Genomic DNA, 27,066 nt, shown 5'->3' with positions numbered 1-27,066 from the left:
TCCCAAATATTGGCTGGTTTCCAAATGCCGCAACAGAATGTGTCCGCAGGGAAGTAATGAGTATCTTCCTTTATTCAAACAATTAATTTAGTGCCAATGGATACGAATCCATGTGTTTTGTGTCTGTTCTAAACTGGTTGACTTGAAAAGCAAAAATAAAAAAAGTTGTAAAGATGTGGAAAAGCCACCTTGATTCATAAATGTTAACCCTACACAAAGTGTCTGCGAGTGGTTAGAAACAAACAATCTGTGGAATTTTCCCACTCCGTCTGCTACGAGAATCATAGCGGGTGGGGCAATCATGCAAAAGTCCGTTGACCTTGGGTGGAATTTTCCTTTTTAGGGCGAGGATGGCCAGGAAATCCCATCCAATAACCGCCAAATAAAACTGTCCTAATTTTCTAGTTTACATCAATCAACTCATACAAAACAAGAAGAAATAAAGAAACAAATAAGCATTTTTTTTTGTAATGAGCACATTTATTCCGATTATAGCTTTAGCTTAGCCATTGTCCCAAAATACCAAAGTTTCAAGAGTCAGGGATTCAGTCAATATCTATTTACACTAGTGCGGTCAGTGATAGCAGAATTACTGAAGGTAGGAAGCTGACATTAAATCCATTGAACATATAGTAAATTACCATAGTCTATCTACTGAATGCACTACAGAGAACTTGGCAAACAGCCGTGTCATGTTTTTCAAATATGGCATGAGCAAAAACTCAAATAACTTAATGGGACTATGCACCATATGTCATACAGGTCATGGTATAAGCTGGTGTAAGCTACAATATCCAAATACTGACCCAACTTTGCTTCACCTCAAAATTACCTGTCAATGAGTGCTCCTAAACTACTAAAAGATAAACTTAAAAATAAACTTAAAAAATCCACTAAATTTTCTCATCATAAAAAAATAAATACAGGTTAAGAAACTGCAGTTATTTGTACATTAAGAAAAATATAATTGTTAGGAGCGAATGATAAATCAAAGACATTTACATTTATCAACTAGTTTTTTTTTAAATGATCAATTTTAAAACTCGAAGATTTTTTAAGCCACATAATCTGAATAATAAATTTTTGGTCCAAATTAGACACATAAACAATACATATGAATCACTGCATTTAACTGATCTTTAATTTCCCCTGTGCAAACTACTAGTATTAAGCTCCAGTTTTGCACAAAGGCTGTGTTAATGGGGTAAAAGTTGGAAAACGAGCAGTTGTGTCTAAAGGAAAATGATGGTAAATCCCAGGCAAGCCTTTCACATTTTAGAAATGTCCAGATTATTTAATTAGGTTTTTTTTATAGAGACAGAAGCTCAAACAAATAGATTTTAATAACATACATAACAAATAATTCAATACCCTTCAGATTGCAGCTCATATGTACAGTACACAATAGCTATGGTTAAAGAGTATTCTTTTATATTGTCCTATCAAGACTGTAGTTCCAAACTTATTACTCGAAGCCCACACATCTTTTTATTTGTACAGAACTTTATAACAAGTTCCATGTATTTTTAATTCAGGAAAAAAGAAAACGCTTAGAGATTTGTGTTAATTTTACAAGATCAAAGTCTTGTAAAGAACCAGGACATTGCAGATTTTGGGATATGTGAAAATAATGCAGATAGTATATCCAGTACTTTTTAGTTCAGCCTATGTAGGCTTGCAAAAAAAAAAGCTTTTTTTAAAAGCAGTATTTTCTTATTGTACCCCTTTTACAGGTCTGCATTTCTACAATATAGATAAGCGTTTCTGAAGGCGTTTTTGCCTTTCTACACATCTCAATAATGGAAAGTACTGCTTCTACCTCAAATCTGATAAATAAAAAGGCATGACATTGAAAGTATAAAGTGTACAATTACAAACTTGTTAATTGCCTGAGGAAGAGAATGGTCCAAGTGAAAAGGTATCATGTCTAAATGGCACTGATCAATTAATGACTGAATGGTATTTCCAACTTGACTATCATCAAGTATTTGAAAAAACAAAGAATTGGCAATGACAAATTTAATTCAGGGGCATCGGCTGATAAAGCCACAGATTTTGTGGTCACATGACTTTACTCTTTTATTCTGCCCTATCCCCTTGAATTCAATGAATACCCTTCCAAGCAGTTACTAAATAAATTTGATCAACAGCAATCTGAACATCAGCTTACATTACTCAATCAACTGTTGAAATGAGACTAATATGCTAAACATCTGCTACATATAAAATCTCTAGCTAATATGAAGCCTATGGTACCAACCTCTAAAACCATTAAGATATGTACACAGGTTTGGGTATATTAACAAATAGAATATTACAAAATATTACGAAGGCATTTTTCACTTGAAGTTAGCATAATCCGAAAATGCATCAATGTACTCTTGCACGACTTTGTAGCAGAATTCATACTGTTCCTGCAGAAAAAAATAAAAATTCTAGGTCTCAGATATGGTTTAAAGTACATTTGAACAACAACAAAAACATTAGGCATCTTAGTTAAAAAAAACCCATAAAACTTAAGAAAAATATGAAAATGGAGCAGATCTGTGCTATGCTAACCCCCAGTGTTTTATTAGTTACTTTACAGAATTCATCATATTTCATGAAGTTCTCAGCTCTGTTGGTGGTGTCGGTAGATAGCAAAGGGAAAATTTGTGTTTCTTCATTAATGGAGGTAGAGAGGGGAAAGCATGATCAGTCAAAACAAGACAGCCAAGATCTCTCTTTGAACACATTTACTGACACCTTATTTGAAATAAGAGAGGCTCAAAAGTCTTTCAATTACAATAAGTGCATAGTTCAGAAAGGCATTTTTGTAAGATGAGGAAACTCAGACAATGTGATGTTTTCCACAAAAACGTGGTGTCTTATTCTCAATAATTTGTCAAATTCTCTTATTCCTTAACCTAACGTAGTTGATAAGGTGTCTCACATGAGGTTTCATAACAAAAAATATTGGGTGTATTCTAACTAAAGATTATCACTGGAAAACTGGTTGAAAGAACATAATGTTAGGATTCCTATGTATTCTTTGGATTAAAGGGTTGCAATTGATGTGCTGCAAGTTGTGGACCATTTTTGTTCTCTCTATATGTAAATGATTTGGTTTGGGCATAGTCAGCAGGATATCAAAACTAATTAAAAAAAAGAAAAGTACAGACAAATAGCGAAGAGAATAGTAAAAGGCTTAAACAGGACATGGACAAGTTAATTATTATTATTGTCACAAGTAGCTTACATTAACACTGCAATGAAGTTACTGTTAAAATCCCCTAGTTGCCACACTCCAGCGCCTGAGAGAGAATTTAGAATGGCCAATGCACTTAACCAGCACGTCTTTTGGACTGTGGGAGGAAACCGGAGCATCTGGAGGAAACCCATGCGGACATGAGGAAAATGTGCAAACTCCACATAGACAGTGATCCGAGCCAGGAATCGAATTGGGGTCCCTGGGGCAGTGAGGCAGCGGTGCTAACCACTGTGCAACCGCAGCGCCAATGCACTCGACAGGCAAAAGGGAGGCATAATTTAACATGCAGAAGTGTGACTTAATGTATTCTGGAAGAAATTAGTGAATACACTCGACAGATAGACACTGAAGAGTCCCAGTTGAAGAATGACTCAAGGATTTAATTATTTCTTGAAAATGTGAATGCAAGTATATAAGACAAATGAAAAACTAATATGGGCTCTGCAGAGGAATAGAAAATAAGAGTATAGAGAAATTGATAAACTTGTTCAAGGCCACAGGGTACAGTGTGCATTTTTAGGCACCTTATTATCAAGAGCATATTACCCATGCAGTACTGATAGAATGCAGTATTGTCAAAGGTGCATTCTTCAAATGGAATATTAAACTGAGGTGCCATCTGCTTGGTCTGGAGTTTCAACTAAATATTTTAGGCCCTGTGCCATTACTTCAAGAGAAGGTCTGGCAAACATTTCACTTGACCATCATGAACAACAAAAAAAATAGATTAAGTAGTCAATCACTCCTGTGCTATTTGTGAGATATTGCTGTTAGCAAAATAGCTGTTCCATTCACTTAATTTTAATTGCTGTAATTCAGTTATACAAGTTGTCTGGGATATTTCTGGGGGACACAAGGCAATTTAGGCGAAAGTTTACAAAAACAGTGAGAAATCTGTCATTGAGTGGATTCTTTCATTGGTGGTTCACCAGTCTGTTTGGACAGTAGGCCTCTCCCATGACATTATTAGAAGCTGGCAATTAAGAGCCAGCAGGCTGGGGAGGTAGTCAATCTTCCATGCTGCCAGCCCAATCATAGGGAATGTGCATTTTCCTAAAGTTGCAGCAGGCAGCCTCCAGAGAATAGAGGGGAATCTCCCTCTTTGGGCCAAGAGCCTCTGGTTCTGAAAGCTCCTTGGGAAGCTGTCTCCGTGCAGCAGGGACTCCCCTGCAGCTGACAAAATGGCACTTTTGGAGCAAATTGCCTTTATTTTGTTGTTTAAATATTCAAATTGGTTGCCTTCCTTCATCCAATGGACAGCAGAGTCACCAGAAAGCATCCTTGGTGAGAGGGCTGTGTCGGGGAGCTGTCAGTTTGGCCTTTGTTCTTGCTGCCCAAGAGTCAATAAAATTCCATCCTATAGGTGAAAAATCTTTCTTTCCTTATTCTTTAGCTCATGAATCCAACAATCAATTGCTTTAAGTATTGTTACAGCACGATAACTGAGGTGTTGCACCAACAAAAATATTCAAAAGTATAATAATCGGCATGCTGTATTTCTATTCAATTTGACTTTCAGATAAAAATACTGATTATAATCAAGGTTGGGTTTAAATCTGCAGCTATGTAGAACTGCTCGTTATTCCTTATTACTCTCAGAGAAAGTGGCCTCCCATATTAATGAACATTAATAGTGACATAATGCATTAAGGAAAGTTAACTGTAAAATTAGAGCTCTTTTAAACTGTAAGATGTTTTAGCTCTCAATGAAAAGTGATACGTGAGCACAAAAATTCATATCTATAATTTCTGCTATTTAACACAGTATTAGTTATTAACATGTCTCTGCCGTCCTTTTAAAACCTCGGACTGAAACAATCAGTCCTAAAAATACCTACGTTCAGCTCACAGAACTTACCAGTGTCTGGACCATATGTGGTCTCTGTAGCCGTAGACTCTTTACAGTCTGAAACACATCCAGGATGCCCTCAGCTTTTACTCTTTCCAGGACAGTACTCAGAGCACAGAATGTGCCTGTCCTTCCAGCACCAGCACTGTAAGTACATGTCGGGATATGCAATAAATGCAGACACAGAAATTCACAATAGAAATATAAAAATAAGGACACAGCATATGACTTTAAAATGGGGACTGAATTACTCTTCAAATCCTGGTGCAATTGCTCCTGTGCTTTAACCCTACTTCAAGTGAAGAATGCTGACACACACTATGAACCTCATGACAGGCAAACTATGTGTTGAAAGCTTACTGCATTGCAGACTCAAATCAGAAATTACATTCCCTTATTTTGGGATTTGCTTGTGCCTTATTGCTGTTCTCTGGTTCTCTTTTATTTATTGATCTTTATTGCCTTACAGTGCAAAGCACATAGACACAGTACTGAAAACAAGAATAGCAAAAACATCATCAGACAATACATAAACAGAAATCACACCATGGGTGAAATTTTAAGCACCAAACAACGTAAAAACAGGAGAGAAATTGGGGTGAGCTCCTAGTTGCATTCGTATGGAACTTAAAAAGAGTCAGGATGTGATTCCTGCCAGTAGGAGGAGGGGCATAGCCTAATCTCACTGACTGCTAACCTCTTGGGCACCACTGCGCAGGTGCCCTGATCTCCAGTATAGCCTCCCCACCCCGATCACTGCCATGGCAAAGTTTCCCCCACCCCTCTGATCACTGCCCCCAGCGATCATAAGAACATAAGTAGTAGGAGCAGGAGTAGGCCATCTAGCCCTTCGAGCCTGCCCCGCCATTCAATAAGATCATGGTTGATCTGAAGTGGCTCAGTTCCACTTTCCTGCTTTCTCTCCATAACCCTTAATTCCCTTGCCTACCAAAAACCTATCTACCCGTGACTTAAATATATTTAGCGAGGTAGCCTCCACCACTTCCAATGGGCAGAGAATTCCAGAGATTCACCACCCTTTGAGGGAAGAAGTTCCTCCTCAACTTTGTTCTAAACTGCCCCCCCCCCCTTACCTTGAGGCTGTGCCCTCTAGTCCTGCTGTCCTTTCTGAACGGGAAGAATCTCTCTACCTCTATCCTATCCATCCCCTTCATTATCTTATACGTCTCTATAAGATCACCCCTTATCCTTCTAAACTCCAACGAGTACAGACCCAGTCTATTAGTCTCTCTTCATAGTCCAACCCCCTCATCTCCGGTATCAGCCTAGTGAACCTCCTCTGCACTCCCTCCAAGGCCAAAATATCCTTGCGCAAGTGCGGCAACTAAAACTGCACACAGTACTCCAGCTGCGGCCTCACCAGTGCCCTGTACAGTTGCAGCAAGACCTCCCTGCTTTTATATTCTATCCCCCTCACTATCAAGGCCAGCATCCCATTCGCCTTCTTGATCACCTGCTGCACCTCCAGACTAGGTTTTTGCGACTCATGCACAAGGTCCCTCTGCACCGTAGCATGCTGCAGCTTTTCGCCCTTTAAATAGATCAAACTCCCTGATTGATCAACGTGCGTTAGTGTACGCTTAAACTGGACCAATTGATGGGCAACATGACAGCTCAGTGACTATCACTGTCTGCTGTGCAGTTACAGGGACCTGGGTCGGATCTCCGGCTTGGATCAATGTCTGTGGGAGTTTGCACATTCTCCCCGTGCTTCTGTGGGTTTTCTCCGGGTGGTCCGGTTTCCTCCCACATCCCAAAAACGTGCTTTTTAGGCTGATTGGTGTCAATAAATTGTCCCTGAATTGGATCTCCCTTAATCTGGCGCACATATAATTCCCTAATTTTGCACCCCCTTTATTGTGGAGTCCGCTAGCGATAGACAAAAATGTCGACGATCGACGAAAGACTTGAATAAGGCAGTCAGAGTGTTAAAATGGGTGGCGTGGGCTTGTAGGGCCAAAGGGCCTGTTTCCTGTACTGTGCTGTTCTTTGTTCTTAACCCCTGCCCAATCAATCCCTGCCTGCAGAGATCCTCTATTTCCCCTCCCCACCCCACTTCAAGGTCCTTCCCTTCTCAGGCCTGTGACGAGTGCCAGGCTGACACTGCCTAGTCCTACCCCGACCACTCACAGGGGGCTTGAATGACCTCCGGTCCCATCGATGAGGCCATCACATCTGGCTCCCATTGGTGGGGACCATAAGTCATCCTCACTGGTATAGGGTGAGGGGCGAAGTCCGAGTGAGCCCAGACGATAGAGCCTGGGTCTCACTAATAACATTAGGTGAAAGGCATGATCCTGATTTTTTGCTTCTCACTCTATCTTAAGAACATAAGAACATAAGAACGTAAGAAATAGGAGCAGGAGTAGGCCATCTAGCCCTTCGAGCCTGCCCCGCCATTCAATAAGATCATGGCTGATCTGTTGTGGCTCAGTTCCACTTTCCCGCCCTCTCCCCATAACCCTTAATCCCCTCTCTTATCAAGAACCCATCAACCCGCTTCTTAAAAATATTTAGCGAGGCAGCCTCCACCACTTCAACGGGCAGAGAATTCCAGAGATTCACCACCCTTTGAGTGAAGAAGTTCCTCCTCAACTCCGTTCTAAACCGCCTCCCCTTTATCTTGAGGCTGTGCCCCCTAGTCCTATCTTACCAGCTCAGCTTGCCAATTGACCGCGGGGATGAGCCGGTAAGATTGTGGCCTATGTTTCTGACAAGTTCTCAAAAGCCATGACATTTTCAACATTCACAGCAAAGATCAGACAAAGCTTTCCAAGTTTCAACTTAAAAATCAAGATGCAATTCTCGCTGGTATAGAAGGGTCGGGGGTGGGGGGACACCTAATTTTGCCTCTTAAAATTTGTGAATATTAATATGTAAACCAAACTTCTGTAGTTTATACTGATGACCACACAAAATACATCAATTATGAGTAAAGAACTTTTCAGGCTTGGAGGTAGTACGATCATGCATCAATTTATAAACTTCAACTAAATCAAAAATCAGTCTTCTCTTCTCTGAAGATTGTAATCCAAGAATTATCAAATGCTCCTCATAAATTATTCCACTCGTGCCTTCCATTTTCCTGGTAACACGTAGAATCATAGAATCCCTACAGTATACAGGACATCGAATCTGCACTGACAACTATCCCACACAGGCCCTATCCCTGTAACCCCACATATTTACTCTGCTAATTCCTGACAGTAAATTGGTAATTTAGCATGGCCACTCCACCTAACCCACTCATCTCTGGACTGTGGGAGGAAACTGGAGCACCCAGAGGAAACCCATCCCTACAGTACACAGGACATCGAATCTGCACTGACAACTATCCCACACAGGCCCTATCCCTGTAACCCCACATATTTACTCTGCTAATTCCTGACAGTAAATTGGCAATTTAGCATGGCCACTCCACCTAACCCGCTCATCTCTGGACTGTGGGAGGAAACTGGAGCACCCAGAGGAAACCCATGCACTTGTTTCCCCTACCAGTAGTAAGCCATTTCCAAGAACGGTTGCAAACCCATTTCCCATCATTTGCTGGTCAGTATTTCTAAATCTGTCTATCATCACGTACGCCATAACTTTCCTTTTGATCTTGTTCTCTTGCTCTTCTGTTGAGTTATAGAAGTTTATAGCATGGAAACAAGCCCTTCGGTCCAACTTGTCTATGTCGCCCTTTTTTTTAAACCCCTAAACTAATCCCAATTGCCTACATTTGGCCCATATCCCTCTATACCCATTTTATCCATGTAACTACCTAAATGTTTTTAAAAGACAAAATTTTACCCGCCTCTACTATCATCTCTGGCAGCTTGTTCCAGACACTCACCATCCTCTGTGTGAAAAAAATTGCCCCTCTGGACACTTTTGTATCTCTCCCTTCTCATCTTAAACCTATGCCCTCTAGTTTTAGACTCCGCTACCTTTGGGAATAGCTATTGACTATCTAATTGATCTGTGCTCTTTATTATTTTATAGACTTCTATAAGATCACTGCTCAGCCTCCTATGCTGTAGAGGAAAAATGTTCCAGTCTACCCAGCCTCTCCTTATAACACAAACCATCAAGTCCTGGTAACTTCTTAGTAAATCCTTTCTGCACTCTTTCTAGTTTAATAATATCCTTTTGATAATATGGTGACCAGAACTGCACGGAGTATCCCGAGTGTGGTCATACAAATGTCTTGTACAACTTCAAGAAGATTTCATACAAAAATTTACTATGCTTTGCAAAAATAGCTCGTTCCTCTCTTGAACAGCTGGCACACATGAATATTTGGGAGACTGATGCTTTCTCTCCTAGCTTGGTCAAAAACATGCACAGAATTCCCGAGCATCAAATTAGGTTACTAGCTTTAAGTAGTTGAGGGAAATTTCCAGATCTTGTTTCTAGGCATTCCCTCGTTGTTTCGGCCAAAAATACAATTTGTCAAATAATTCGGATTAAAAAGATCCCTATCCAGTTCATTTTCCTCAACTAATTATAATGTCGCATTTCAACTTTTCCTCAGGGAAACCGGATTAATGGAACTCCGACCAACAGATGCAAAAGATCAAAATGTTTCAACCTCCTGGTTAGACCAGGCAGTTTGCAAGGCCTGTAATTTTGTCAATAAGTTTTCAACCATCTTCAAAATAGCATCAAATTGATCACCCAAATTGAGAGCAGTTTTACCACTAATAGTGATAGGAACTGAATCTGGTAAAGTGGGGCAACAATCTTTACAGAAATAGTGCCAAGGAGAATAGCACAGTTCTGTTGTTTGAATGAAGAACTCCTAGAAACTGTTTGCATATTTTAAAGCATCTGAGGGCTATCAGAGCTACCAACAAAATCCTGGTAAGCGCACTGTTATATACTGAGTCTACTTTCTTCTCTCTCTGACTCTTCCACTTCTCTATCTGTTTCACTTCTTTCAGGAGAGATGTGGTGGGTGATTTTTTTCTTGCAATGCAAGCTGCTGGCTAGGCCAGCATTTGTTGCGCATTCCCAATTACACTCGAGAAGATAGTGGTGAGTCACTTTCTTGAACCACTGCAGTCCATGTGACATTGGTACACCCACACCACTTTTAGGAAAGGGATATGGCAATGGCAGTTAGAAAAAGAGTACAGCAATGGTGGCACAGTGGTTAGCACTCATACCTCACAAGAATCTGGGTTCAATGCTGACTTTGGTGACTGCATAGAGTTTGCACATTCTCCCCGTGTCTGCATGGTGCTCTGATTTTCTCCCACAATCCAAAGATATACAAATTAGGTGGATTGGCCATGTTAAATTGTCCCCTTAGTGTCCAAAGATGTGTAAGGTGGGTTAGTTGTGGTAAATGTGTGGAATCACGGAGCTAAACAGGGGAGGTGGGCCTGGATGAGAGGTTCTGTCAGAGTTGGTGTAGACATGATGGGCCGAATGGCCTCCTTGTGCATTGTGGGTCTTCTATGGTTCAATGATAAGGAAATGGCATAGCTTGATATCAATGGCAGTATGCTGCATGTGAGGTAGTGACTTCCAAAGATTTTTGTCCTGAAACGTTTCTCTTATTCCTTCTACCATTCGTTTGTGCTTCCCTACCATTTTGAAGATCTCCCAAACCCCTTTGCCTTTAATTTACTCATGTTGACCCATTGGCCCTCCTCTTTGAACTACTGTCACTCTCCACTACTTCAATCCCCTATCCCAACGAATTCCAGCTCCGCCCTCTCGAAGGAAAAGCAACCCCACCCCCTATGTCACCTTCAATCAGATTTTCTCCTCCCCTAAATTTTAACATTTTTCTCAAAGGTTTTTTTTTTACAAAATTCAACTTAAAAAATAATAAATTAGAATGTGGATAGAAACTACTTATCCATTAATTATATTAAAACAGCACCATCTCAAATATTAGAAAATCCTGAATAATCTCAAAACCTCTCATTATTTGATTGAAAAACGTTACCTGTAGCACACTGTTAGTTTGTGACTTACCTGCAATGCACTGTGATTGGGTGGTTCCCTGACTGCTGCTGCTGTTTCTGAACTGCTGCAATCAAGTTGATCATTCCTTTCCCATCAGCAGGAATTCCCACCTCAGGCCAGCCATGAAAATGGAACTGTCTGATCTGTCGAATTTTGTTTTCCTAGAGGAAGGAAACCATAGATTATATGACAATAGATCTGTAAGTTCCATAATGGATAGAACTCACAACAAAAATAATGCTGATTGTTAAGCTCCTTATGCCGAAACATTCACATGTAGACACCCAGAAATGTAAGAATAAAAATGTTCAAAATGAATTGTCTGTAGGCCAGGTTTTGCTCGAGTAAGACATCCCATTGGCAACTGGGCATGTTAAAATTTTAAAATGTTTTCTTTACAAAGTTGCTTCAAGTACTACTCTTAGCAGTGTAGATGATCAGAAGGACCTTGGGGTCCGGGTCCATAGGACTCTTAGATCGGCCTTGCAAGTGGAGGATGCATATGGTGTACAGGCCTTCATTAATCGAGGGATTGAGTTTAGGAGTCGGGAGATAATGCTACAACTTTATAAAACCCTTGTCAGACCCCACTTGGAGTACTGTGCGAAGTTCTGGTCACCTCACTATAAGAAGGATGTGGAAGCTATTGAAAGGGTGCAGAGGAGATTTACAAGGATGTTGCCTGGATTAGGTGGCATGCCTTATGAGGATAGGTTGGGGGAGCTAGGTCTTTTCTCCCTGGAGTGACGAAGGATGAGAGGTGACCTGATAGGGTTTATAAGATGTTGAGGGGTATAGATAGGGTGGATTCTCAGAGGCTATTTCCCAGGGCTGAAATGGTCGCTATGAGAGGACACAGCTTTAAGGTGCTGGGGAGTAGGTACAGAGAAGATGTCAGGGGTAAATTTTTCACTCAGAGGGTGGTGAGTGAGTAGAATTGGCTGCCGTCGGTGGTGGTAGTGGTGAACTCATTGGGGTCTTTTAAGACACTTCTGGATTGAAAATGGTGATTTTCACACCTTGGTGATTATTTTCCAAATGTCGCTGGATTCCGGGGAAGTGCCAGAAGATTGGAAAACGGCTAATGTTACGCCGTTGTTTAAGAAGGGTGGCAGGCAAAAGGCAGGGAATTATAGGCCGGTTAGTTTAACGTCTGTTGTAGGTAAAATGTTAGAATCCGTGATCAAGGAGAAAATAGCGAGGCATCTTGAGGAGAATTGTTTGATAGAGCAGATGCAGCACAGTTTCGTTAAGGGGAAGTCGTGTCTGACGAATTTCTTGGAGTTCTATGAGGATGTGTCCAGGGCGGTGGATAGAGGAGAGCCGGTGGATGTGGTGTTTCTTGACTTTCAGGAGGCGTTTGACAAGGTGCCTCACAAGAGGTTATTACAGAAGGTCAGGGGCATGGAGTTGGGGGTAGGGTGTTAGCGTGGATAGAGGACTGGCTGTCAAATAGGAAGCAGAGAGTGGGGGTCAATGGGTGCTACTCGGATTGGCGGTTGGTGACTAGTGGAGTGCTCCAGGGGTCGGTGCTGGGGCCTCAGCTATTTACCATTTATATAGATGATCTGGAGGAGGGAACCGAGTGTATGGTGTCGAAATTTGCTGATGACACCAAGATTGGTGGAATGGCAAATTGTGCGGAGTCAAGGCGTAACATCAAAAGAAAGTGGCCAAGTGAATGGCTTGTGAGTATTTCTCATTTTCCCTCTCTAAACTAGGACATTTGTTTAATTAGCAGCTGGGAATTCTAAAACAAAATTAATCAGGGCAAGTACAACAATAAGTGAATTAATAAGAATATTGGCATAGAGCCTGTTGAGAGGCATTAATTAAGCTAAGTAGTTTAAACAAGGTTTAACTAGATTCTGAAAAAGGAAATTGAGATTACATAGATTGTGGATGGACTGAGAACTGTTGCTTGCAATTTCTGAACTATGTGGAAACTTCAGGACACTTCACATCTCTCGTAGACCATGCATGTCAGTATCTGCCGTTGCTTGAGCTGAAGATCAGGGTTTTCAAGCATGAGGGACAGCTACAGTCACAGTGAACATTAGGGAAGGTGAGAGTTTTCTGCATCATTCCAGGGAGACGTTAGCTCACACGCAGTTCAAGTTCAGGATAGTAAATGAGTAGCCATCATGGAAGAATAGGGATAGGCATGGAATACAGGGGTTCCCAGGGTGTATGTCACTCTTCAACTGGTACTGAGCATTTGAAACAGCAGGGACAACACCTTGAATTATTGCACTGGGAAAGGGAATGCACAAGAGGGATCAAAGAGCAGAAATACAGACATTAAAAAGGTTTCCACAGTTAGAGGATCAGACTGGCATTTTGTAACCACCATTGTGAGCCCTGCAAGGTATGTTGCCTCCCTGGTGCCAGGATAAAGGATATCACAGATGGGGTGCAGAATATTCTGCAAGAGAAGAAGAATAAGCCAGAAGTTGTGTACATGTTGGTACCAATGACAGAGGACAGGGGTTAAAGCATACAGTCAGATGTTCAGTAACTAGAAACTAAAATATAGGATCTCAAGGGTGCCAATCTCCATATTATTCTCACTGCCATGTGCTAGTGAGAGAAATCAGATGGAGAGGATCAATACATTAAGGTACGGCACAGCAAGGAAAAATTCAGATGCTTGGGACATTGGGATTAAAAAGGGCAGGTTACAATTCAACAGGACTGTGTGACTGGGGATGGTTTAAACTACATTGGCCTGAGAACCAACATATAGAAATAGAAAAGAGGAATATGATGCATAAAGAAGTGAAAATTTTGGATAGTACTACCAAAGTAGGTAATATCATATTGGATTGGAGCAGATAAGGAGATCTATGCAGGATGCTATGTCAGGTTTATAGTGCATTTATAAAAGTGTGGTGAATAAGGTTAGTAAGTTGCAAGCACAAACAGCTATGTGAGAATACAATGTTGTAGCAATGCCAGAAATGAGGCTTAAAAATGATGTGGTGTGTATGCTTAATATTCAAAGATATGAAGTCTTAAAAGATAGGGAAGGAAAAAGGTTGGGTGGCAATACTGACTAGGGAAAACGTTAAAGTATTGGAAAGAGAGGTCTTGGAAGCAGCAAAGACAAAAGACAAAATCCATTTGGTTAAAGTTGTGAAGCAAATCTTTAGGGAAATCAGAGAGATGTGCAAGATAAAGTGGTGATATTGGGGGAACTTCATTCATGCAAATATGGATTGGGATGTCGGAATAATGGGTAAAGAGAGGAAGGAATTTCTGAGAAATGTTCAAGAGAATTTCCTTAACCAGAATGTTCTTGACATTGCTGGATCTGGTGCTGGAGAATGAGGTGAGCCAAGTGGATCAAGCCCCTGTTAGGGAAATACTTGGGTAAATGTGATCATTGTATCAGAAGGTTTAGATTAGCAATGGAGAAGAGTCATAGAGATTTACAGCATGGAAACAGGACCTTCGGCCCAACTTGTCCATGCTGCCCTTTTTTTTAAAGCCCCTAAATTAATCCCAATTACCTGCATTTAGTCCATATTCCTTTATACTCATTGTACCCATGTAACTATCTAAATGCTTTTTAAAACACAAAATTGTACCCACCTCTACTACTACCTCTGGCAACCTGTTCCAGACACTCACTGCCCTCTGTGTGAAAAAACTGCCCCTCTGGACACTTTTGTATCTCTCCCCGCTCACCTTAAACTTATGCCCTCTAGTTTTCGACTCCCCTGCCTTTAGGAAAAAATATTGACTACCTACCTTGTCTATGCCCCTCATTATTTTATAGACCTCTATAAGGTCACCCCTCAGCCTCCTATGCTCCAGAGAAAAAAGTCCCAGTCTATTCAGCCTCTCCTTATAACTCAATCCATCAAGTCCCAGTAGCATCCCAATACATCTTTTTTGCATTCTTTCTAGTTTAGTAATATCCTTTCTACAATAGGGTGACGAGAATTGCACACAGTATTCCAAGTGTGGCCTTACCAATGTCTTGTACAACTTCAACAAGATGTCCCAATTCCTGTATTCAATGTTCTGACTGATGAAACCAAGTATGCCGAATGCTTTCTTCACCACTCTGTCCATCTGTGACTCCACTTTCAAGGAGCTATGAACCCCCAGATTTCTTTGTTCGGTAACTCTCCCTAACGCCCTACCATTAACTGAGCAAGTCCTGCCCTGAGTCAATCTACCAAAATGCATTACCTTGCATTTGTCTAAATTAAACATTAAATTAAGAGGAGTAATCCAAATCAGACCTTCTAAGTAGGAAAAGGTCTAACTTCAATATGATGAGAGGAGAATGTAGCCAAGGTGAAATGGAAGCAAAGACAAACAGGAAAATCTGTACTGGAACAATGGATGGTCTTTATGGAAGGTTTATTTTAGGTACAGGATAGGAACATGCCACATGGTAAAAGCTAAAGGAACCAAGGCTTTGAGTGAGATTGAGAATATGATGAAACAAGTAAGGAGGGTATGTGATGCTTGTCAGGTGAATTCTTAAAGCGAGAATCAAATCAAATATATGAATTGAGAGAGGACAAGAAAAATATAACCAGCAAAGAGAAAAAAAATCTAACTTTAGACACGTTCTCAGTATAGTTTCAATATATGGACAAAATAATATTGTTTTATTTCCATAATTGGTGCAACTACTTTTCCTTGATAGAGGGAAGGGGTAAGAGGACAGAGGGTTAAGACATGTTCATCTTGCCCTTTCCTATCTGCTTCAAATCCCATATATGTGGCTGTATCTCAGACTGGTGCTCTACTTCTGTTCCAATGTTTTCTGGTAGCAACTGCTTTATTTTAAACTCTCTACATTCAGTGTTATAAAACGCAACAATATTAAAACTTACTCTTGTGTTTGTTACCAACAGATCACGCACTGTGTAACTTTCACTTTCCTCTTCTTTTTTTATTTCAATACTAATATCACCATGAGAGATGGATCCTTCAGACGGCCAATACTGTGCACATTTCTCCTATAGAGATACAAGAAAAATTGTTCAGATAAAACAAAAACAATCAAAAGCTCACAATCCACTTAACCAAGCCTCTTGGCTTACGCTTGAAGTAGTTCACACTAAAGTTAGTTTGCACTGAGTTGGACCCAGCTATCACAGCAATGTAAGTTCTGAAGCAGAGACATATGGACTTGAAATGTAAACTCTGTTTCTCTCTCCACAGATGCTACCAGACCTGCTTACATATGAAGATAACATAAGAACATAAGAAATAGGAGCAGGAGTAGGCCATCTAGCCCCTCGAGCCTGCCCCGCCATTCAATAAGATTATGGCTGATCTGTCGTGGCTCAGTTCCACATTCCCGCCCTCTCCCCATAACCCTTAATCCCCTTGCCTATCAAAAACCTATCAACCCGCATCTTAAAAATATTGAGCGAGGCAGCCTCCACCACTTCAATGGGCAGAGAATTCCAGAGATTCACCACCCTTTGAATGAAGAAGTTCCTCCTCAACTCTGTTCTAAACCTCCCCTCCTTTATCTTGAGGCTGTGCCCTCTAGTCCTACTGTCCTTTGAGCGGGAAGAGTCTCTCCACCTCTATCCTATCCATCCCATTCATCATCTTATATGTCTCAATGAGATTTCCCCTCATTCTTCTAAACTCTTAACGAGTACAAGCCTAGTTTATTCAGCCTCTCCTCATAGCTCAACCCCCTCAACTCCGGAATCAGCCGAGTAAACCTCCTCTGCACTCCCTCCAAGGCCAAAATATCCTTGCGTAAGTGCGGCGACCAAAACTGCACACAGTGCTCCAGTTGTGGCCTCACCAGTGCCCTATACAGCTGCAGCAAGACCTCCTTACTTTTATATTCAATCCCCCTTGCTATGAAGGCCAGCATCCCATTCGCCTTCCTGACCACCTGCTGCACCTGCAGGCTGGGTTTTTGCGACTCATGCACATGGACCCGAGGTCCCTCTGCACCGTCGCATGCTGCAGTTTTTCGCCACGTAAGTAATAGTCCTTCCTACCATTATTCCTACCAAAGTGCACAACCTCACATTTGCCAACATTAAATTCCATTTGCCAGTTCCTGGCCCATTCGCCCAGCCTATCTAGATCCTTCTGCAGACTCTCCACACCCTCTGCACAATTTGCCGTTCCACCAATCTTGGTGTCATCAGCAAATTTCGACACCATACGCTCGGTTCCCTCCTCCAGATCATCTATATAAATGGTGAATAGCTGGGGCCCCAGCACCGACCCCTGGGGCACTCCACTAGTCACCAACCTCCAATCCGAATAGCACCCATTGACCCCCACTCTCTGCCTCCTATTTGACAGCCAATCCTCTATCCACGCTAACACCCTACCCCCAACTCCATGGCCCCTGACCTTCTGTAATAACCTCTTGTGAGGCACCTTGTCAAACACCTTCTGAAAATCAAGAAACACCACATCCACCGGCTCTCCTCTGTCCACCAGTTTTACCAGCATTTTCTGTTTTTGTTATAGCAATGGGTTTATTATAACTTTTTGCAATCATTAAAGTCATCTGGGTCGGGGAAAATCTGCTTGCCAGCCTGCTTGAAGTGTGCCTATTTATACTTGAAAAGGTTCAAAGTGTGCAGTTTAATGGTGTATTACTCAACACTTGGAATAGCTATTTGGGCAAGGCACTGGATTGCACCTACCAGAAGAGAAACAGTGCTACACCATCAGTTACCTCACCCTGGAGTGTAATGGCTAAGGGAAGAAGCAAAGGGAGAAAGGGATGCAAATATTCAGACTACTTTCCAAACAGTGGTAGGATTGCTGCATTATCATAATTTCAAATTTTTTTTCTTTACAAAATTCCACTTAAGAAGTGTGATGGGTCAAGCATTTAAGAAAATCTCAAGTTTTCTGTTTTGGTCTGGGTACGTTTCAGCATGAACGCAAGCCAAAGCCTTTGGCAGAAAGATCTGCTTGACATACCTGACCTCTTTCTTCCAACTCTGTTAACATTACAATGGAACAAGACTTCCATTCCCAAATCATTCTCCAGAAATCTTCTATAGTATGTTGAAGAGGTCCTTGGCTGGCTATGTAGGAGTCTTTCTGTCGATATCCCTAGGGATAGAAATTAAGTAACTTTATAGTGGGGTATGTTGGGAATAAAGTATTTCTTTGTATCCAGAGAACTGCAATAGAATCAGAGAATATTTACAGCACAGGAGAAAGTATGTTACGCCTCTGCCAGCTCTCCTCAACAGCAGCTCTGCTGGTCCCACTCCTCTGCCTATTCCACGTTGCTGAGCAACTTTGTTCTCTTCCTGTGGTGATAAAATTGCCTTTTGAAAGCAATAATTAGATCTGCCTCCACCAAGCTCTCAGACAGTGCATTCTTGACCCTAACTACTTGATGTGTAAATGTTTTCCCTCATGTTACCATTGCTTCTTTTGCCAATCACTTTAAATTAGCGTCCTCTGATTCTTAACCATTTCACTAATAAAAACAATTTTCACCTACTTGTGGCTAGCCCCTTCACAAATTTGAAAACCTCAACCAAATTTCCAAATAATTTTTGAAATCCACAATTGAACTTGCCGTCATGCAGTGTATTTCAGTTCACAATCACTCATGCATAAAAAATTAATAAAATCAGGACTTTTGTTTTTACCTCAACTCCATCTTCCATAAGATCCTCAAATTACTTGATTCCCTTAGTATCCAAAAATCTATGGATCTTGGTCTTGAATATACTCAAGCTTTAAGTGGACACTGAAAACATTAAGTGAAGTCTGGGCTGTATTTTTTATTTCCAAAGTCTCAGGAGAATCAGAGACCTGGAGCCTAGGACAGGACAGTCCATCTGTTTTAAAATGCTGATCTGGAGATTTTGCTGGAAGCTGAGGGAGTGGAGGAAGATTCTCTTCTCAAAGGGTGGAAGGAAGAGGCCGCCCACAAAGACCAAGCAGACTTGTCAGAAATCACTGCCACAATCAGCAGAGCTATTGTGAATCTGGATCAGTGCAGAAAAGGTTCAAACACCTTATACTTTCAGAAAGTGAATGATGTCCCCAACCCTCAGGACAAGACTCAGGTCAAGGCCAGAATCTATTTGTTTAGAGCTAAAAAAAAAACAATATTATGTTTCTGGATGTTTTAATAGGCCATTGATACAGAAGAACAAATTTACAAAGAAATTAAGTGCAAGAATTAAGACAGTTATAATTGGGAACTTTAATTATCCTAATATAAATTGGGTACAACATAAGACATCATCTCAAGCCAGCTGCCGCAAAGATTGGGATAATAATATTTTAAGGGCAGAGAGGGGCAAGAGTTTCCAGAGGGCGTTCAAGGAACATTCTAGATCAGTATATTTCCAGTCTAATGAGCAAGGAGTCATGTTTCTGGTCCTGGGGAATGAGCTGGGTTAAGTGAATCAAGTGTCAGCAAGTGAACATTTAGGAGACTATGACCATGGTAGCATAAGGTTTAAGTTAGCCGTGGAAAGGTCAAGGAACTATCCAGGGAAAAACATATTCAATTTGGCAAGGGACTAACTTCAATGAGTTGAAAGCAGATCTGGTCTATATCAATTGGAATCAACGATTGGAAAGCAAAACTAACATCACAGTGGGCCAGCTTTGAAGAGACAGTTCAAGTTCATTCAAGATACATTCCCATCAGCAGGAAAGGTTGGGCAAACAAATCCAGAACTCCTTGGATGACTAAAGAGATGGGTTGCGAGATGGGGCAGAAAAAGGATACATACGAAAGATGTCAGGCAGATAATACAAGTGAGAAACAGGCTTAATATAGAGAGTTCAGAGGGAAAGTGAAAGAAAAAGAATAAGAAACAAGGACAGAGTATCAGAAGAGACAAGCAGTTAATACAGAAGAGAACTCAAAAGTCTTCCACAGGCACGTGAATAATAAAATGATGGTAAAAGGAGGAGTGGACCCAATTAGGGACCTAAAACGGCATTTATTCATGGAAGGGCATTATACAGGACATTAGTAAAAGGACATAAGTGAACCAATTCTACAAGGATTGATTGCAACAACCATCAACTTTTAGTTCCACATTTTTTATTGAACTTAAATGACACCATCTGCAATGTGGGATTCAAACCCAGGTCTCCAGAGCATTACCCTGGGTCTCTGGATTACTAGTTCAGTGGTAACACCACTTTGTCACTGCTTCCTCCTAGGGTAGTACCAGTGAGATATTAAGGGGTTAACACAACATGCAACTAAGAACTTACGAGTTGATTTCAAACTGACAAAGTTAAGACATCTGTGATTAACGAATTTACCCTTTAACAGATCTCTTTCTTTCAATATAACGATATTAGACCTTAGATATGGTTAACCTGACTAGAACAAAAGGTGTCTTGTGATTAGCTATATTGTCTCAGACCGCATGTGATCATAAAGGTTGTAAAAGCTACATAAAGGGGGACTGTCCCATTATTCAGCGCACCTTTGCTAACTGATTCCCAGCACTGGGTGTAAGTTACGTAGCAAAGGTTTGCCAGCTTGCATATGTAAGAAGAATAAAGAATTTTTGAATTGGACAGCAATTGTTGGTGTATCAAGGATGGAAGAGTCTCGCGAAAAACAAACTTAACACCAGAGGGCCAGAAAATTGCAAATGTGACTTCTTTTTTGAAAAAAGGTGCAAGGACAACTTCGGCAACTACAGGTTAGTCAATTTAAGCATTTAAAAACAATAATTCAGGGAAGACTGTTAAGGTATGTTAAGAGAGTTTCAAACACAAAACTCCCCTTTATGAATAGCTTTAGATCCCAGATGAAGTTAAAGTCCAATTGTGGGCACCATAATTTAGATGGATGTCAACGTCTTGGAGAAAGGTAGAGAATTACTAGAACGATACTAACTGGTGCAGGACTTGAGCAAATAGTGAGATTACAGAAGCTTGGGTCTTTAGAATTGAAACAGCAAGCGGTGTCAAAGTCATAAGTGGCTTTGATAGAGTAAAAAGGAGAAACTGCTTCCTGTGGCAAAAAGAGACGGAAACTAGAGGACATAGATTTAAGGTAAGATGAGGGCAATTGCTTTACACAGTGAGTTATGATGAAATGAAGTGTACTATCTGAAAAGGTGGGGAAGGCAGATTTAACTACTAGCAAAAGAGAATTGAAAACATATTTGACAGGGAAAAATTTGTAAGACAAAGAGTGAAGGGCAAGGGAACGGAACTAATTGAATAAATTTTCCAAAGAGCTGACGCAGGTATGACACACCATCACTTTATGATTTTATGTACCAGTAAATACATAAATTTACTGGTACATAAAAGCAACACCAAACCCTTCAGCATTATATCCTTTAACTCCTCCAAACCCATCACTCAACATGTATCATGTTATTTTTCCATTATATAGATAAATTTGACCATTTTAAAGTTTTTGTAGCAGTTTTTCATGAGAAACTCTCTTAAACAATGAGTTAACCTAACTTAAACATAGTAATATTCAAGGAGGGGAGCAATGTTCAGCCTGAACCATTGCCTGTGATAGGAGATAGGCTTCTGCCAAATTTATCCCTGGTTTAGATTTTTTGTTGATCAGTAATCAAATACAACTAAACATCTGATTTAAAAACCTCCAGCAACTCATTGATACCGTCACCCATTCAGGACCCGCCACCTCCTCTCATCCCTTGGATTTCATCCCTCCTAATTCCAGCCCTTGCTGCTTATTCAGCATACTCTCTGATCTTCCTCTCTCAGGCTGAGCATTTACATTTCCTTTGTCCACATCCCCTTTGTCCAACCCCTCCCTACTCTTAGAATATAAATCTCTGCTGACTTTCTTTCCTCTCAGCTCGGACGAAGGGGTCATCCAGACTCAAAACGTTGGCTCTACTCTCTTTCTCTACAGATGCTGTCAGACCTGCTAAGATTTTCCAATATTTTTCTGTTTTTATATCTGATTTATTACCAACGTAAATAGCCTTTTTTGTGCTTAAAGATGGTACCATGGTTACTCAGCTTTAGCTAAGTTGCTTGTGAAACATAAACTTAGAAACAATATTGTCCCTGTTATCAGAACAAAGTCTTTAAAATCTTGCAGATTATTGGAAAATACACTGGGGGCTAATTTTATCATTAATTTCTAAGTGTATTTACCATCAGAAACTTGTCTTATTGTTGTTGTGTATTCCTTATTGTAAACTTTATTTTGTTAGTTTCAGCCCGATATTTAATACCTTTCAGAGTAGAAGAGTAGCAGATTGAGCCACATGAAGTGTATTTTATCAAATTAAGGGACAATTATTAGTCCTGGGCATAGTGCCCATTCACAACCACCATAAGGATGCAGGTTCTGGTTCAAGGAAGTCATGATAGAGGTATATAAGATACTGAAGGGAACAGATAGAGTCAATAGTGAGAGGCTGCTCCCTAGATTGGGTAGAATTACGAGAGGTCATGATCTAAGGGTGAGGGAGGAGAAGTATAATTTGGATGTGAGAGGAAGGTTCTTCATGCAGAGGATCGTGGGGGTATGGAACGCGCTACCAAGTAGGGTGGTGGAGGCAGGCACATTGGACTTGTTTAAGGTTTACTTAGATAGACACATGAGCGAAGTAAGGATGGAGGGTTATAGTAGGGGGTATTAAATAGGGTCAGAGCCTCGGGAGGCACCGGAGATGCAGACTTATATGTTAACGTTTTTGTCTTTTATTCCGCAGGTGGCGGTCCACCTTGTTGTCAAACAAGGGGCATGCACACGGTGGGTTGTGCGTGGGCTGCTCTTGGAGGTTCCGGGAGTGGCCTAGTACTTCGTGTCGGTGTGTGTGCTTGATCCTGGACCGGTAGACGGGCGCCGCAACAGCTCAGTGACTAGCACTGCTGGCTGTGCAGATACATGGATTTGGGCCTGTGTCTGTGGGAGTTTGCACATTCTCCCTGTGGTTGCGTGGGTTTCCTCCGGGCGCTCCGGTTTCCTCTCACACCCCAAAGATGTGCTCTTAGGCTGATTGGTATACCAAATTGACACTATTCTCCCCTGAATCTGGCTAAGTTAGGGGTTCCACTCGCATACACGCAGGGCAGGGTAGGTGTAGGAGGATGCGGCGGCATGGACTCGTTGGGCCGAAGGGCCTGTTTCCCGTGCTGGGTTGTTCTTTGTTCTTATGGAAACTGGTGGTCTTCCATGAGTATACCTTAAAAACATGCAAACCATAATATAGGCAGGCATGCAGCAGGTATCTATTTCACACTCACTGCTTTTTACTTTTGCACTAAACCACAGTACTATTCTTGCAAAGAAACTATCTTGCTTTTTTCTTCAACAGAATTATTCTAAAATACTTTTCTGTGCTAAAAATTATCTAATTCAACTAAATTAAATTTAATTTCCAGGACATCATTTTCCTGTCTTGAACTGTAAGGTCTGAGTAGTATGATTTCCATTCATTATTTATAGTGAAATTGGGATTTAAAAAGTGCAATTCTTTCTACACTGGTTCAATGATGAATTTGATTTCAACACCCTGCTTCCAAAGTACTATAAATTTAGATGAGCTAAAGTAGTGATAGAAACCAATTAACATTTTATTAAACTTCTGTATTTGGTTTTCATGTATGACTGAATTAAAACTGACGATTAATTGAAAACTTGACTTTACTTGCGCTTGGAAATGCACAATAAACAACTAATTTCGAAAGACTTACATCAATGAACGATGCATTCACATAATCTGTGTTCTCTTCGCCTCTCTTTACAGGAATGATGACTCTGTTAAACTCATCTGAAATGACATGGAAACAAAAAAATCTAAAATGATAATTCAACATGAGTTGAACTCATGGCAATTCAACCACTAAAGAGAGCCAATTCACTTTTCCTCAACATGTTCAGCTACTCTTGGTATCATGATTACGTATGATTCAATAATAATTTCAAAGTCTGACAGCATGAGATACAACAATGTCCAATAAATCTGTCATGTTTATCCCAGACTTCAACTATTAGGATTGGGCAATAAGTGCTAGCCTAGCCAGCAATGCCCACATCCCATTAAAGAATAAAAAATAATAACTTTTTAACACCAGCACCATATCCATTAACTTCTCAAATCCCTTCACTCACATAGTATGTAGCTCTATGCTACTTTTCCTTTATCCAATGTAATAGGCAAGTTTAACAATTTTAAAGCTTCATGAAAACTTATTTTCAAAAAGAGTTCAAAAATTGAACTCAACTATCACATAAAATCCATAGTGAAGAATACCATTCAATTTACCAGAAACTAATCTAATTGCAAAGGCAAGGAAACCTGTACATGAGGACAGTAGCTCCAATTATTAAGTATTGATACATTTGCTCATATGAATTAAATAATGAAGGGTGACTAAAGCACTGTTGGGGGCTAATAACGCACTGCTAGATAAGAATGATGCACACTGACATCTCCTCCATTATTTTCTCCTTCTTTTGAAGGAAGACTCTTCACCCACCCTGCAACACTCTGATACCCAACCAAGATCAAGGATCCAGTGTGAAGTACTGCCATCCTACTAATCTGTACTCTATATACCTGTCGTCCAAAATTTGGGGCACTACATTCAATGGCCAGATATACTTTCCTTTTAGGGTGCAAGGAAAGGAAACATTTTGAAATCACAAGAACACCAAGCAAACACAAAAGCATCATAATGGAAATAGAGGGCAAAACTGGAGGAAGTGTGTAATTAAAATAAAGATGGGGTGCAATAACAAGAAAGATTGCAGTTTCAAATGAGCAGGCAAGGAGCACGGTTCATAGGCCCAAAAACAATTACTCATGGACATGACTGTGTCACAGAAAGTTGTAGTTGTTGTTCAGGTTGCAGTTAAACCTATGCACATTGACTTATTCAGGAGGATACTAAAAAAAACTTAACACTATTTGAAAGTGCATAATAAGCAGTCATTGTTATGTAGCAAATGCAGCAGCTAAGTTGCATTAAGGACGGCCCCACAAATGACAAATGAGAAATGGTCAGTAAAGCTTGGAAAATTGATTAAGAGATAAATGCTAAGCATGACATTGAACAGACTTCCCTAGTCATTTTCAAACAGGGGCATGAGTTTTTTTTACATTTAGCTGAATAAGTTGATATGCCTTCACCTAATACCGAACAACACAGCACCGCCTTCAGTAGTGAACATACAAATTAAGGAGCTCCCACTCAGCCCCATGAGCATGCTTTGCCATTCAACAGGATCACAGCCAAAATGATTGTAACCTCAACTCCATATTCCTGCCTACCCCTGATAACCATTCAGCTCCTTGCTTAGCAAGGAGCCATCAATCTCCACCTGAAAAATATTCAAAGATTCTGCTTCCTCCTCCTTTTGAGGAAGAGAGTACTGAAGACTCAGAACCCTCAAAGAAAAATGTTTCCTCATCTCTGACTCCTTATTTTTAAACAGTGACCCCTAGATCTAGAATCCCCCACAAGAGGAAACATCAACATCCACCCTGTCAAGCTGTCTTTGTTTCAATCAAGTTGCCTCATACTCTTTGAAACTTCAGCAAGTACAGGCCTAACCTGTTCACCCTTTTTTCATAAAGCAACCTGCCACTTTAGGTATTAGTTGAGTAAATCTTCTCTGAACTGCCTCCAATATACACCCTTTGTTAAATAAGGAAACCAAGACTGTTCACCGTACTTCAGATGTGGTCTCACCAATGCTCTGTTTCAATGAAGCATATCTTCCCTTATGGAGTACCTGCAAACTAATCTTTTGCACTCATGCACGTGGACACATCTTATTGGGCAGTGCAATATCTCACCTTTGAGATACTATGCTTCTTTTAATACTTCCTGCCAAAATACGCAATTTCATATATTCCCTCATTATACTCCATTTGTCAGGTCTTTACCCGATTAACATATGTATTTCTCTTTGTAGCCTCCTTAGGTCCTCTTCACAACTTGCTTTCCTACCTATCTTTGCGTCATCAGCATATTTAGCAACTGGGGTCTTTGGTTCGCAAGCGAATTGGTCCGTAGTTTCCTGCCTTCTGTCTCCCTCCCTTTCAAATAAAGGAGTCACATTTGCTATTTTCCAAACTAACGTAACCATCTCCAAATCCAGGGAATTTTGGAAAATTAAAACCAAATTCTTTTAGGAGCCATCAGAAACTAAGAACTTATCAACCCACAGCCCCAACAATTTGCTCAATACTACTTCCCTGGTAATTGTAATTATATTCAATTTCTTTTCTCAAAACTCATTTATGGCATGTGGGCATTGCTGGCTAGGCCAGCATTTATTGGCCATCCCTAGTTACCCTTAAGGTGGTGGTGAGCTGGCTTCTTGAACCACTGCAATCCCAGAGGTGCAGATACACCCCGTTAGTCAGAAAGTTCCAGGATCTCGACACAGCGACAGTGAAGGAACAGCAACATATTTCTAAGTCAAACTGGTGAGTGACTTGGAGGGAACCTTTAGGAAGTGGTGCTCCCAGGTATCTACTGCTCTTGTCCTTTTAAATGGTAGTAGTTATGAGTTTGGAAGGCACTGCCTAAAGAACTTTGGTGAGTTCCTGTGGTGCATCTTGTAGATGGTACACACTGCTGCCCGTGTTCGTCAGTGGTAGAGGGATTGAATGTTTGTGGAAGGGATAGCAATTAAGCAGGCTTTTCCTGGATGGTGTCAGCTTTTTGATTGTTGTTGGAGCTGCATTCATCCAGGCAAGTGGAGAATATCCCATTATAGTCTGGTCTTCTGCCTTGTAAATGGCGGACAGGCTTGGGGCAATATCTGAGGAGCTGCGAATGGTGTTGAACATTACACAATCATCCACATGATGTAAGATCATTAACAAAGCAGTGAAAATGGTTGACCCTAGGACATTACCCTGAGGAACTCCTGCAGTGATGTCCTGGAGCCGAGATGATTGACATCCAATCACAACCATCTTGAAGTCAGAGATTTACAGCATGGAAACAGGCCCTTGAGCCCAACTTTTCCAAGCTGCCCCTTTTTTTGAAGCAACTAAACTAG

The 27,066-nt window shown here is 40.8% G+C and overlaps 1 protein-coding gene across 3 annotated transcripts in view; it reads right to left on the bottom strand.

The window, feature by feature from the left end:
• Positions 1 to 466: 466 nt before the first annotated feature.
• Positions 467 to 27,066, bottom strand: part of ptpra (protein tyrosine phosphatase receptor type A) — a 257,679-nt gene continuing 231,079 nt past the window's right edge. For all 3 annotated transcript variants that reach the window (XM_080196539.1, XM_080196648.1, XM_080196610.1), the window contains 6 exons: positions 23,742 to 23,818; positions 18,024 to 18,158; positions 15,941 to 16,066; positions 11,094 to 11,245; positions 5,109 to 5,244; positions 467 to 2,414 (listed from right to left, as the gene is read on the bottom strand). In XM_080196539.1, the coding sequence (XP_080052665.1) occupies positions 2,340 to 2,414; positions 5,109 to 5,244; positions 11,094 to 11,245; positions 15,941 to 16,066; positions 18,024 to 18,158; positions 23,742 to 23,818 (701 nt within the window). In that variant the 3' untranslated portion in view covers positions 467 to 2,339. The remainder of the gene's footprint in view (positions 2,415 to 5,108; positions 5,245 to 11,093; positions 11,246 to 15,940; positions 16,067 to 18,023; positions 18,159 to 23,741; positions 23,819 to 27,066) is intronic.

The sequence above is a fragment of the Carcharhinus amblyrhynchos genome, chromosome 1 (assembly GCF_965287045.1).
Source record: "Carcharhinus amblyrhynchos chromosome 1, sCarAmb.v2.hapA, whole genome shotgun sequence".
Lineage (NCBI taxonomy): Eukaryota > Metazoa > Chordata > Chondrichthyes > Carcharhiniformes > Carcharhinidae > Carcharhinus > Carcharhinus amblyrhynchos.
Note: the sequence above shows the minus strand (reverse complement) of the source record. Positions and strands in the feature narration are given on the sequence as shown.